General features: G+C 38.7%; 1 protein-coding gene across 3 annotated transcripts in view; it reads right to left on the bottom strand.

Moving 5' to 3' along the window:
* Positions 1-12557, bottom strand: part of LOC102676128 — a 204429-nt gene that overhangs the window by 18394 nt on the left and 173478 nt on the right. For all 3 annotated transcript variants that reach the window (XM_006608261.2, XM_031512040.1, XM_006608262.2), the window contains exon 6: positions 12525-12557. This exon is cut by the window's right edge and continues 3 nt beyond it. In XM_006608261.2, coding sequence (XP_006608324.1) covers positions 12525-12557 — 33 coding nt within the window. The remainder of the gene's footprint in view (positions 1-12524) is intronic.

Genomic DNA, 12557 nt, shown 5'->3' with positions numbered 1-12557 from the left:
CCCCTCCCCTCGCCATCGATTATCGATCCAGAACACCATCGATACCCTCGATTCACAATGGATTGCTGAGATTGGAGAGAAAAGGAATTGAGAAATAACGGGAATGGGATCAATTTTTGCGACAAAAGGGACCACCGATGAGAGCGCGTATTCGAATCTGTGCGACGAAACGTTTTGCAATTTTGCGAAGATTAAAAAAAAAAGAAAAAAAATGGATATATATATATATACGAATACAGACGTTTGATTGAAATTCATGGATCGATATCCGCGTTCTAAATCCATTGAAAAAGAGCAGTAATGAATGCACCTTTGAGAAACGGTTGCTCGAATTTCGCAGAGGAGAACGTTTATGCAACGTGAATGCGTTATGCAACGTGGAAGTAACGGGTACAATGCTTTTTCCGATATTAAAACAGTGACCTCGAAAAGAGTTAGCTTGTTAAAAATACGGGGATAGAGATATTCTACTGGACGCTTGGAAAAGCAAGCTTGTTATCATATCTGAAAAAATAATCAATTGTTGAAAAATAAATGGAGGAGGAGGGAAAAAATTGAAGGAAAATACGAAAGTAAAACTGATGAAATTCCAAATTTCTATATTTTTGTATATATATTTTTACGCGAGGAGAAATTTTATTTTATTTTATTTTATTTTATTTCGTTCTTCTATCCTACGATGTTGCTCACAAAGGAAAACGTAATCTCGTTTTCTTTGGCACAATCACAAATTCAGATATTAGCAGATATACCGAGTAACATTGCTATTTTGGAATTCTCTCTACGGAAATCGTTCTGGCGCAACACTGGCGTAATTACCACTAGGATCAATGCGCTTTCCGTTGAAAATTCCGCCAGGATATACGTGGTTTTAGATAAATAAAATATTAAATAGGCAATTAACCCTTTAGGCCAAGCCTCACCTCGTTATTTTTGATAATGCAATCGGTGGATGAAAGGATTTTCGAATAAATTTTCCATTCGCAATACTCAACGCTGGGAACTTTAAATTTCGTTACGATTTTACTCCAAGACTCGATAAATTAAATCGTTAAAGAAATAATAATAATAATAGATCTATGATCCATCAGCTTAGAACGAGGAGTCCAGCATCGCTTGTCAACCTTGTCGCTTCTTTCTCTTCTTCCTTTTCTTCCTTTTCTTTTCCTTTTGCCTGTTAGCCAGCCTTTCACTTATTTTTCCAGCCACGTTGCAACAACCTTAGGCAACGTGGTTGTTGCTAGTCACTCGTTGCAAGAGAACTTCCTCTTCGAGAGAAGTTTCGAGGCTAAGTTGAATTTACTTTTGACTTAAATCGACATTTCCTGTTTTGGACAACAATTTCTTTAACAACTTTTCTCGGATGCACAGCGAAATAATTCTACTTATTCGAAGTTCTATTTCTTTATCGGCCATTTCTTTATCGTACGAAAAATGTACGACGAAAATGGATTAATTAGAATAATCTTTCGACAATATGAATTTAAAAATTTTCATATATCGAACGTGTCATGCATTATCTCTTTCGTTTCCATAAAATTAGAAGAGCGATATAAATTTTACCTTTTTCATCGTTAATCATTTAGGAATTAGCTTTTAGCGTCACTTTTCTGTTTATTTCGTATTCGTCGACTCGTTTATACTCTTGTTTAAAAGCCATATATAATCAGATTTTCTAACTTTACTGCACAAATTACGTGCACTGCATATTAATTACGTATAATTTTACACGAGATGACGAGAGAGGGAAAGAAGGGCGAGAGAATCGAGCTTTCCACCAATTATTCGTACGAAGAGGAAACAAAACAGTGGCGCAAAATTCTGTTAAATCTCCGCAATTTCTTCAACGCGACAATTTAAAATGAAACACATTCTCATGTGACATTCTTATGACTTTTTATTTTTTTGTTTCGATAATTATTTTAAATTTCCAGCAATAAATATATTTCAACAGAAACAAAATTCAGTACACGTGTATTTGAATAGTTGATAGGTTCTCTATTGCCACGCGTGCAGTAGCGGTATAGTAAATCGAATCGCAGGACCACGTCAAGTGGAATCAGACGCGTTGATCAGACACGAGGAAGCGGGCCGCGTCAAACAGGAAAGGTAATCAAATAACGCGTTATTGGGTATGACGATAAAATTAAATACGAATTGAATCTCGCCCTCTCGCCAATAACGTTATTCGGGGAACAAATACGCCGCTACTGCCTCTCCTCGACAAACAACAATACCGATCCGTTGATTAAATCGAGCGTCAAACGAGAAGTCGATACATCGTCCGTCTAATAAGAGGAAAATTATGCGTTTTCGTTTGTTGACACGTTGCATTCCTTATTCGATAAATATTTTTTTTATTTCTTGTTTTCACAGCGGATAAATTATAAATAAATAAATGGAGGAATTCGAGCGAGGATTCGAAGCTCGCTGTCACGTATCGAACTTTGTAATCCAACTTATGATCTAGTTGGACGGATGGATGGAAAGCTTGGACAGTTGTCATACACCGTAAAATTTCACTCCAACTTGTCGCAGAGCACTCTCCAGCTTAATAATTTCGCTTAATAAATTTATCGTTTCAATTTAATCTGTAATGTGACTCGTAATTTAAAATCACCTGTCGCGCATTGCATTCACTCGATTCACGTTGAAACTCTCCAATTACGTCGAACTTTGTATAGCAAATTATTATTTATTATAAACAAAATTCAAAAAATCGAAAAGATCGTCGAAATTTGAAGAATATAAGGACGATAAAGAATTACGTTTCAAGAATCTACAATTCTTCTATTTTCAAAGATTCAGCTTCTTCTCGTTTTCTATTATCCTATATCAACAACGATTTCATTTTGATTCAAAAAATCAAAGAACAAAGGAAAATAAAAAATTTCGTTTCCTTTCCTCTTCAAAAACAAAATCTTAAAATTTTTCAAAGACTATTTTCAAAGACTCGACATCTCCTCCATTATCTCGCCAACAACGATTTCTTCAATAAAAAATTTCATTTCCTTTCCTTTCGAAGACAAATCCTTACAATTTTCCTATTTTCAAGCACTCAATATCTTCATTACCTCGTCAACAACGATTCCTTCGATTCAATAAAAAATTTCGCTTCATTTCCTTTCGAAGACAAATCCTTACAATTTTCAAAGACTTAAATCTTCTTCATTATCTCGTCGAGTGACGATTCCTTCAATTCAATTGAAAAAGAAAAAGAACGAAGAAAAATGACAAATTTCGTTTCCTTTCCTCCCCTCAAAACAAAACCCTCGCAATTATCCTATTTTCAAAGACTCGACATCTCCAATTCTTTCATCAACGTCAACAATCTCTCTCAGCAACTATCCATCTACCCTTCACCTATTTTCTCCATCGGAGACGGAGCCACGTCCCTCGTGCGAAATTTTACAAACGTCGACCATGGTGAAACGAGCCGGCGGAATTCGAGATTCGGCGAAATGGTACGAAACGGGAGGAAAGTGCGCGTGATCCCCGTCGAATAAAATGCGTTCACGGTTGAGCGGCACGCTAGAACGCGACCACACGCGAGAGGAGAGCGATCGTTGGGCGGAAACAATTGTCGCTCGTCGGCCGAATGCGAAAAATCCTGGCTTGTTTCGTTGCCCCCGTACGCAACCGTGCAACCGTTCGTCCGTTATAAATCAAACCTCGTTGCCCGGTTATCGCGAAACGACCGCGAACAAATTGCGATGGAACGCTCTCTCTCTCTCTCACTCTCTCTCTTGTGAAGGAGAATTATCGAACGATAGTTGAATGAAATTTAAGACGCGGAAGTAGATTAGATGGATTAGACGAGTGTAAAAGTGATGGAAATGGACGGATTCGGAAGAGGAATATCGAGAAAGGCTTTGCTTTATGAAGCTTTGCGACGATTGCTTTGCGACGGAATTTTAAATGTTGTTTTGTCGATTTATCGTTCCCTACTTTCCCCCCCCCCCAAAGTTGGGATATATTTTGCAGCGAAGAGCAGCGGAATCGCGCGTTTCCTCTTTGCGAGTCGAGAGATAATCGACGAGAAAGGAATGTTTTTGCTTTTTCGAATGTGGCGATTGTTTCGCATGCATCGTTCGAGCAGCAATTTTCACGTCGTTTGTTCGTATATTTTATACGAAGAGCGGTGCAAACAAACGTTCGTCTTCCATTTTCGTGGGTATAATCGATGAGAAACGAAACAAGTAACGATGGAATTTTTACTTTTCGCACAACAAAGTTAGATATATTATTTTATACTGTAAAATGCTTTAAGTCGAATTCGACACTCAACTCGTTTAAATTTTTGGAGAAAATGTTAACAGATCCCGTGAGAAAAAAGGTGAGGCCTTTTTATTAAGGTCAATCCTTTCCTAGTGAAATGTTTAATCGTTGGTTCCGTTTCAGAGACGACATCATTGATAGCGGGTATTTCGTAACGGCGACGAAAAATGTAGGTTAAGCTGAAAAACGGGGCTCGCTCCCGAATTGAACCGCGGATCTCGAGCGGCGAACAAACGGCTGATAAACAAACAAGAACGCGACCCGGTAACCCGGCCCATTACCCGCCCCGATTTACTCCAACTGCGAAAAGGACAACCGCACAATAGACACGGAATCGATCAGCCACCCCTTTCCCCCCAATTCCTCCACAATTCGTTTTAACATGGAAATTTCGACAAACTTCCTCTTTCAAAAATCAATCCTTCCATTCTTCCAACCTCTTCCCTAAATACTTCCCTCTTACAGCTTTCCAATTCATCCGATTGAAGTAACAAAAGATCGAATCGAATCGAATCTTTTTTCCTTTTTTCCCCCGCACAATACGCAACAATCGATTAAGAAACGTCGTGAAAAATGATCGATCTTTCTATCCCCCCTCGCACCCCTCGGATTTACATTTGCATTTACATTTCGAAAGTTGGAAGGTTTATTTACATTTTCCTCGACTTTGGCAGGATGAAAAGAGGAAATACGCGAAGAAGAAGGAGAGGGGTTGGAGGTGTTCTGCCTGCAACAGTCCCGATTTAATGGAGCGCGGCGACTTGATAAGGTGGGAAAAAGGGGGAGAGAGGTATCGCAAGATTTATTAACGTCTCGCGATCCGAATAACGTCTCGGCCGCGTGAACAATCGGAGCTTCGGCCGGGGGTTGAATCATTCGCCGGACGGAAATTAAGGGAAAGGGGCCGACCGTCTTTCTAATCTCCGCCATTCCTTCGTTTCGCGCATCCCTTTTCTTCGATCGCAGATCGATTGTATTAGGTGTGCAAATAAGTTCTTTCTCTCCTCCCCTTTTTTCCTTTCTAAATTCAAGATTTTATTATATAAATATAGACGAGATTACTCGATCGTTTCAGGATATGTCAATTCTTCTCGTGTTTCTCGGAAAGATCCTCGTTTTTCAAATTAAAATTTCCTGCTTTAAATCTTTGCTACCATTTTTTCCACATTCTATAAAATACAGAGTTTTCTTCCAGTGGCGCACAAACCATTTCAGTAGCTTCGACAGTTGCAAAAAGCAGTGACGCCTTTCCCACGCTATATAGCTTGAAATTGTTGCATATAGGATTGGAAACTCTCCGAGACTCTTCTCAAAAACAGAAGAACGCTCTTTCGTGGCGCCACGAACGGTAAAGTAAAAGTAATTCGAATTCGGTCAGAAGTTACGATCCTAGAAGAAAAGGGAAAGGAACTTATTTGGACATATATTGATATATATATTGAGGATAGAAACATAGCAGGATCAATACTTGTTTCTTCTTTGTATAAAATATATGAATCTCCGATCGGGACACATACACCACGTTCGTTTGTTTGAAGGCCTCTCTCCCTTTCACCATCATTGCCACATACGTGTACAAAAGTACATGGATGATTTCTTAATTCTTATTTATAAGATGTAACGTTATCATCTATCGTTTAAAATCGTGGCAAAATTCGTATCCACTGCATGTTATCGATGACTTCTTTATTTTCTTGAGGGATGTTGCCAACTGAGAGTGTCCTCGAAGATATAGATGGAGAAATAGATAGAAGAAGAAGAAGAACACGATGATATGAAGTTATAATGGAATGAGGGAGATACTTTAGGAAACTCGTGGTGATGAGATATCATTCGTTTATTTGCCTGGATAGAAACATCTTCTTCAAAGAGCGATCGAATTAAATTAACAAAGTATCGATTGTCAACTAGTTGTCTCTCGGTTATTACGAAGTTTAATTATATTTATCCAGTTTTCTTGCGCTATTTCTACCATTTCCGTGCTCTTTCACGGAATCCTACAAAAGAAAACTTTTAACAAGTTCCATCTATTTTCGAAGAAGTTTTTCTGCTGAAACCGAACGCGAACGATCGCGAACTAAAACAATGACAAAGAAACGAAACGTTGGTTTTCCATCCTTTTCCCTTTCCTTTTTAATATTTCCACGCCAGAATGAAAAAGTTGGCCCGCCACGGCCAACTTCTATCCCGAGTACTTCAACTTTCTCAAACGAACGAAGATGTAAAACTCCTTCCTACCTCCCTCTTCTTAAACTTTCCTCCTCTTAATGCATGAATATCGCCGTAAACGATTGATAAAGAAGCCGAGAATTTCCTCGTATTGTATCATCGCTATAATAATATTCCAAAAAATTTCACCTTTCCAACCGAAATGTCGATCGATCGATCGTCGAGGAAAGGCAAGTCGGATTAAAAGTCGACGAATATGCGCGCAACAACTCGTGGAAAAATCTTTTCTAGCGAAAAATATTATCAAGAATTATCAAGAAATATTTCGGTTCGTTTGCACGGACAAACGAGCGTTGTAATACGGGGCAAACGAAAAGGTTCAAAGTACGCTTGTTAACGATACCGAATACGCTGGATGCGATCGATACTTTAATGAAAACCCCGCTGTACTTCCATTTTATTTTCACCTCTCCTTTATTCCGTCCTTCTTTAATTCCATTGCACTGACCTAAATAACTGCGATTCCGATATATGAAGAACCGGAAGGGACTGGCCAGTTCTCGAAATGACGTAATCGTGTTCGTTGATCGCGATTCTCTGCAACGCTAAAAGATCAATGCGAATTGATCCGCTGTTGGTTATCAAAAGTGGAATTTTCCTTAAAGAGAACGCTCTAGTAATAATTTCATTAGTGTATCGTTTCGATTAAAAGATAAGTTAAAAGGTTTCGATCGATGATTTACTCGGACAAGTGTTAGATCGTATCGCATCAAGTTACCAATTTTAGAATAAATCAACTTAAACTTAACCTGTATTTTGTTTAACATATTTTCACATTATTTTCTTATTTGTATCGGTTTAACTGTTTCTTGAGAAGCGAACGAATTTAGAATATTACTCCTGTAGGAGTTTGAGTCAGGCCATAGTGCTCAGGTTGAAGCGTATCGTAATATTAGGTCAGTTTTCGAACAAGATTCTATCGATGAGAGGATCGACAATATAATATTAAACAGAGGTAAATTGAAAGGCAATCTGAAAGCAGAGTTGGACGTACCTCCAATTTTCGGACATTTGGATGCTATGAATAAAGTTAAAAAATTAGAAAAGAAGATCAAAAGTTTGGAAATCTATTTCTGAATAGAATTATAACTTTTAGTAAGATATGAATAATGGTTGGATACTAATAAAAATTATCGTTACGAAAAAAGTTATCTGTGGTCTGTAAAGGGAATAATTCATTATTCTTTTCTAAAACAAGGGTGTATCATAATAGCAAATTCATAATTGCTAAGAAATTAATTAATCCGCATTTAAGTCAATAGACATAAACTTATTCTTCCACATGACAACGCTCGATTATATACATCATAAACCATCATACTCACTAATTATATTTCACCAATCAGATTACACCAACCTTGTTTCGCCATTTACAATTGCTTTTAAGAAATAAAATATTCGACGCTCGAGAAGCTAAGTAAGAATCGCAGCGTTCCAAGAATTTCTTCATCATGAAATTTTATAAAAATAAATATATTGCTTGAAATCTGTTGAGAAATGATAATCAAACCTCTGACAACAAGCCGAAAATTTCAAAACCAACAAACATTTCCATTTACTTTCCAATTAATCTTCACGCGATCTCGACCCTTTTCCACAATTCTTCCTCTTCCTTGCTCGAAATCTTAATTTAATAAATCCTAATTTAACAAACGAACAATGATGAACAAATGCCGGCAATGATAAAAAAGCAAGGAGTGCAGATATTGCTTAAATATTCCACACAATTCGCTATTGGGCAAAGAGGGGAGGTGGGGGGCCCCCTGATCTTCGAATTAATGCCGCGCCCGATACGTATCGCCGGTTAATATTTGCCGTCACGATACCACCCCCGCCTCGACGCGTGTACGCGTTCAAAAGCGATCGCATATCACGGTGAAAAATGAATTTGCGGTCGATCGTACGTTACGTTTAATTCCGTGCAATATGCATTACAATACACGACAATGCGTTATTAATCGCCGCGGACTTAAAATTCACCGGGTCGGTTTTGCTCGAATGATAGATGCAGCTGTTTGCCCATAATAATCGCCAGTTATTTACTCCGTGAAATCTGTTATATATATATATATATACACAATTTTAATCGATGGTGATTTAAAAAGAGAAAAGTAAAACAGATAAATAAGCGATAAATAAAAGAGAGAGGAGAACGACATTGAAATTTTTTTGTGAAAATTGTAAAATTTCCATTCACACGACATGTTTTTCTTTAAATTTTAGAGATTAATTTTATGGTAGAATCGTAACAATGACGCAAAGATAGTTATGGAATATTATGACACAGGCGCGCGAATGAACGTAACAATATGCGTAACGAATAATTGCGTTAGCGTGTGACCAATGGGAGTCGATAATTGTACCGCTATTATTTGTTAATTATTCTCTAAATGTGCGATATTTGTACGTGTTATCAATAATATCGATTTGAACGGAAATAAAATTAGCGGAAGCTTAACGGGGGTTGGTATATTTTTAATCAACCCAGTTAGCTGTAACTACGATTTCATGCGAAAGCAACGATCGTAATGCGATTATTATGATGCATAATACGATCTCGATCGTATCACAAGATTAGGTGCAATTATGATAAGTATAATCACTATCGATGGAAACAACATCGTATCAAACGACATTTGCGACGATAAAGTGATAACATTCGAATTAAAAAAAAAAAATTATTTTCTAACGAAAGAAATTTGTCACACGCGTGCAAAGATTAGAAATGGATATTCGAAGAAAAAGGGGAGGATCAGAAAGAGGATGACCCATTTCGCTAATATCATCGTGTAATAGGAAAATTCGTCGACATCAGCTTTCATTTTTATATCTCTGCCGAAACTGCCGGGAACAGTAACAGCTGGATGAATAGAAAAACAACACGAAATGCTCGCGATCATCTTAAAATTGCGTCGTTGCAACGACGAGATTGGAAACGGTGAGAGCGGTGATTTCCACGGTGAACAATCCCGGTGAATGAAACGTTATAAGCGAGCCACGTATTCGTTCCCCTTCGATATTCTGTAAAATCCGATCCAGATGTGGAAAATTATACAGCGCGATGAAATCACGATGATATTGCTTCTCTTGCTGTAACGGCTCCCGGTTATCGTTTTCTCGCCGCCGATTATTATGATAATCGTTCCAAGGGTTTAAAGGGTTTGGACCGGTCCCTTAAAAATCTTTAAAAATCCGCGGATTTTACAGCGATACGATGCAGTTAAATTCCGATGAAAGGCATGGAATTGTTATCGCCGATGAAAAATTTCACACGGTCTAAAATGTAAAGTGAAACGGGATATATAAAAATGGCGCTGCGATGATTCGTATATTTTGGAGAATTGTTTCACCATTTTTTTTTTTACACGCTTAAAAAATTGAATCGTAATTATTCAAACATCCTACGAAACTGCAAACAGTTTCTATACAAAGTGTTACGAGGTATTTTATATCCCGTACACGTTGGGTACATAAAGTCAGAGGCAAACATCTTTCGAACTTTTCTTTATCTCTGTAACAAAATATAGAAGTTTTCAGAGGAGAACTGGAGGAACAGCAACACGTGACGCGACATGGAACTTTAAACTCTTCTTTCCTCGTGCATTTGTTCCCTCGACTGATCTCGTATTTTCCAAGTGAAGAAAATAAAAAAATTTATGTCCCGATGTAACGTGTGTAACAATTAACAAACGAGAATAACGAGAATCCTTGGCGATTTTTATATTCTTCCGAGTTTTATCTCTCTCCCGCTATTAATATCCTCTCCCTTTTTGTTCCGCGTTGCATTACGAATAATATACACCGAGCGCCGCATCAATTTTCACGTGATTCCGTTCCTTTTATTCCCCATTGCCTCGTGCTGTTCCACCGCCGGCGAAAATAAAGAACGCTTTGTCGCGTCGGGAATGTATTAGACACCTATCGCCGGCCATTTTACACGGGCCAACATAAAACGTGTCCCCCGTAATATATTACTCGTTGCGCCCCTTGCTTTTCTCGTCCCTGCAATTTCCGTTCCGTTCCAAAGTCCAATGGAAAATAATAAATTTTCGCCGAACCGGGCTGACCAGGTTAATGCAAGAGATTACCGCGACCGTAGATTCGATCGATGGCGAGAATTCGAAAGAGAGAGAGATAGAAAATAAGAAATAACAAAAATAACAACAATAATGATAAGGAGAGAATAAGAGAGAAACGATGGTAAATGGAAGGCGGATCGAAGATGAAAGAGAGCGAATGTTGAAATTTATGATCGGTCGTAAACGTATTTACCGGCGAAACCGTGTTCGTTTGCTTCGCATTCGCACGCGAGGGTGAGGATAAATTTTCAAGAAAGGATGGTGGCTCGCGTTGGCCACCTGTGTTGAATGAAATACACGCTCGATTCCGTGGTCAAAGTAAACGGGGAGGGAATTCAACCTCTTTAAATTATACTCGCATTCGCAGAAAATATTTATTTCGCGGATCTCCTTCAACCCTTCTTTTCGTTTCGCTTCGGGACGACGTCCAACGAAGCAATAAATATTTTTACGACGAACGTTTAATTTCTAACTCTCACGAATTTTTCCCAATTCAGATCTCGTTTGTCGATTTTCCCTCTCCTGTTATCGCAACGCGAAACAACTCGCGAAACAAACTTGATCCAATACGAAACCCATACGAATGACGATATTCCTCTCGAGGAGATCCGTTATTAAATATAACAGCGTGTGCAGCCTCAGGTGAGCCAATTTCCGCGCCGCATTACCAACTCTCCGTTGCGCTAAATTCTAAACCCATACTACGACTCGAGAAGCGCGGCCGGCTAATAAACAATTAGGAGAGACAAGGAAACGAACTAACTGAAACTAAAAGCAGGCAAACTTACACGGGTTAGCCAGGGGGATCGCGTAATTCTCACGAGCTCGAGTTGATTAACTTTCGCGATTGTGATCGGTTCAAGACTATTAAAGGGCCAAATTGAGAAGAACGCGTTCGACCGTCTAATTCAGAATCGCAGAATTTCAATTCACATCGGCTTCCAAATCGAATATTTTATCACGTAGAAACGTAAATATGAACGCTTTAACTCCCTTCTCCCCTCCCTTTTTTAATTAGATCGTTTCGTCGAAAAGAAGAAGAGGGATAACGGCGCGCGTGAGAACAGCGTGAGAGCTTTCATCGAGTTTAACCCCTCCCTCGTTAAATTAATCCCGCGTCAAACTAATTAGTCGACGCTTTGATGAATTAATACACGGGCGTGCTATTAAAATCGTGCGCGCTGTTTCTATTCGAATTATACACAATTAACGAGGCACAACCGGTTGTGCATCCTTCGTTTCATCGATGCGAGTCTTCAGACTCTAATTAAACGTTAAATTTCAGACGGAAATCAAATTGGTATCCTCCTACGACGCCGTTCCATCCTCCCTCTCATCTTAGGAAAAGGATATATCGATACGCGACACGTTCTATTTCTTATAATTTCCTTTACTTTTTCACGATTATTCACCAATTATATTATACTCGAAGAAATTTAGTTTATAAACGATGACCCTTGCAACATCTAAATCGAGTAATTTCGAATAATATTCATTGGAACAAATAATAAATCGTTTATCAACCCTATCTTATACAATCTAGAACAAAGATCGTATACAATAAAATCTATCTATAATTGTACGGAATTAAACTTCCCTTATTTTGAATTATATTCATCGTACAAACTGTCTCATCAAAATCCACCAATCCATCCCTCGAACGAACAATCGAAGAGAAAAAAAAAAACAAAAGTGAACAGAAGCGGAGACACACGATGAAAAGCAGATGGCTGACCCGTAAGTTTTCAATTCGAGGCCGAAAAATTGCCGGGACAAAATCCGCTGTGGAGAACGTGAAACGGGGCGGAAAATTTGGTCGTCGATTGGTTGGGGCCATAGGAAACAGGAAGGAGAAGGGAAGAAAGGGGTGGAAGGAGGGTGGACGCGCAACGACGCAACAAGAAGGAGAATGGGGGGCGCGCTTTTTGCGAAACTCACATGGGAAGCTGACCGGAGGATGAGTCTGGGCGT

Source organism: Apis dorsata, unplaced genomic scaffold, assembly GCF_000469605.1.
Source record: "Apis dorsata unplaced genomic scaffold, Apis dorsata 1.3 scaffold_32, whole genome shotgun sequence".
Classification (NCBI taxonomy): domain Eukaryota; kingdom Metazoa; phylum Arthropoda; class Insecta; order Hymenoptera; family Apidae; genus Apis; species Apis dorsata.
The sequence above is the reverse complement of the archived record's forward strand: the minus strand, read 5'-3'. Positions and strand labels throughout refer to the sequence as shown.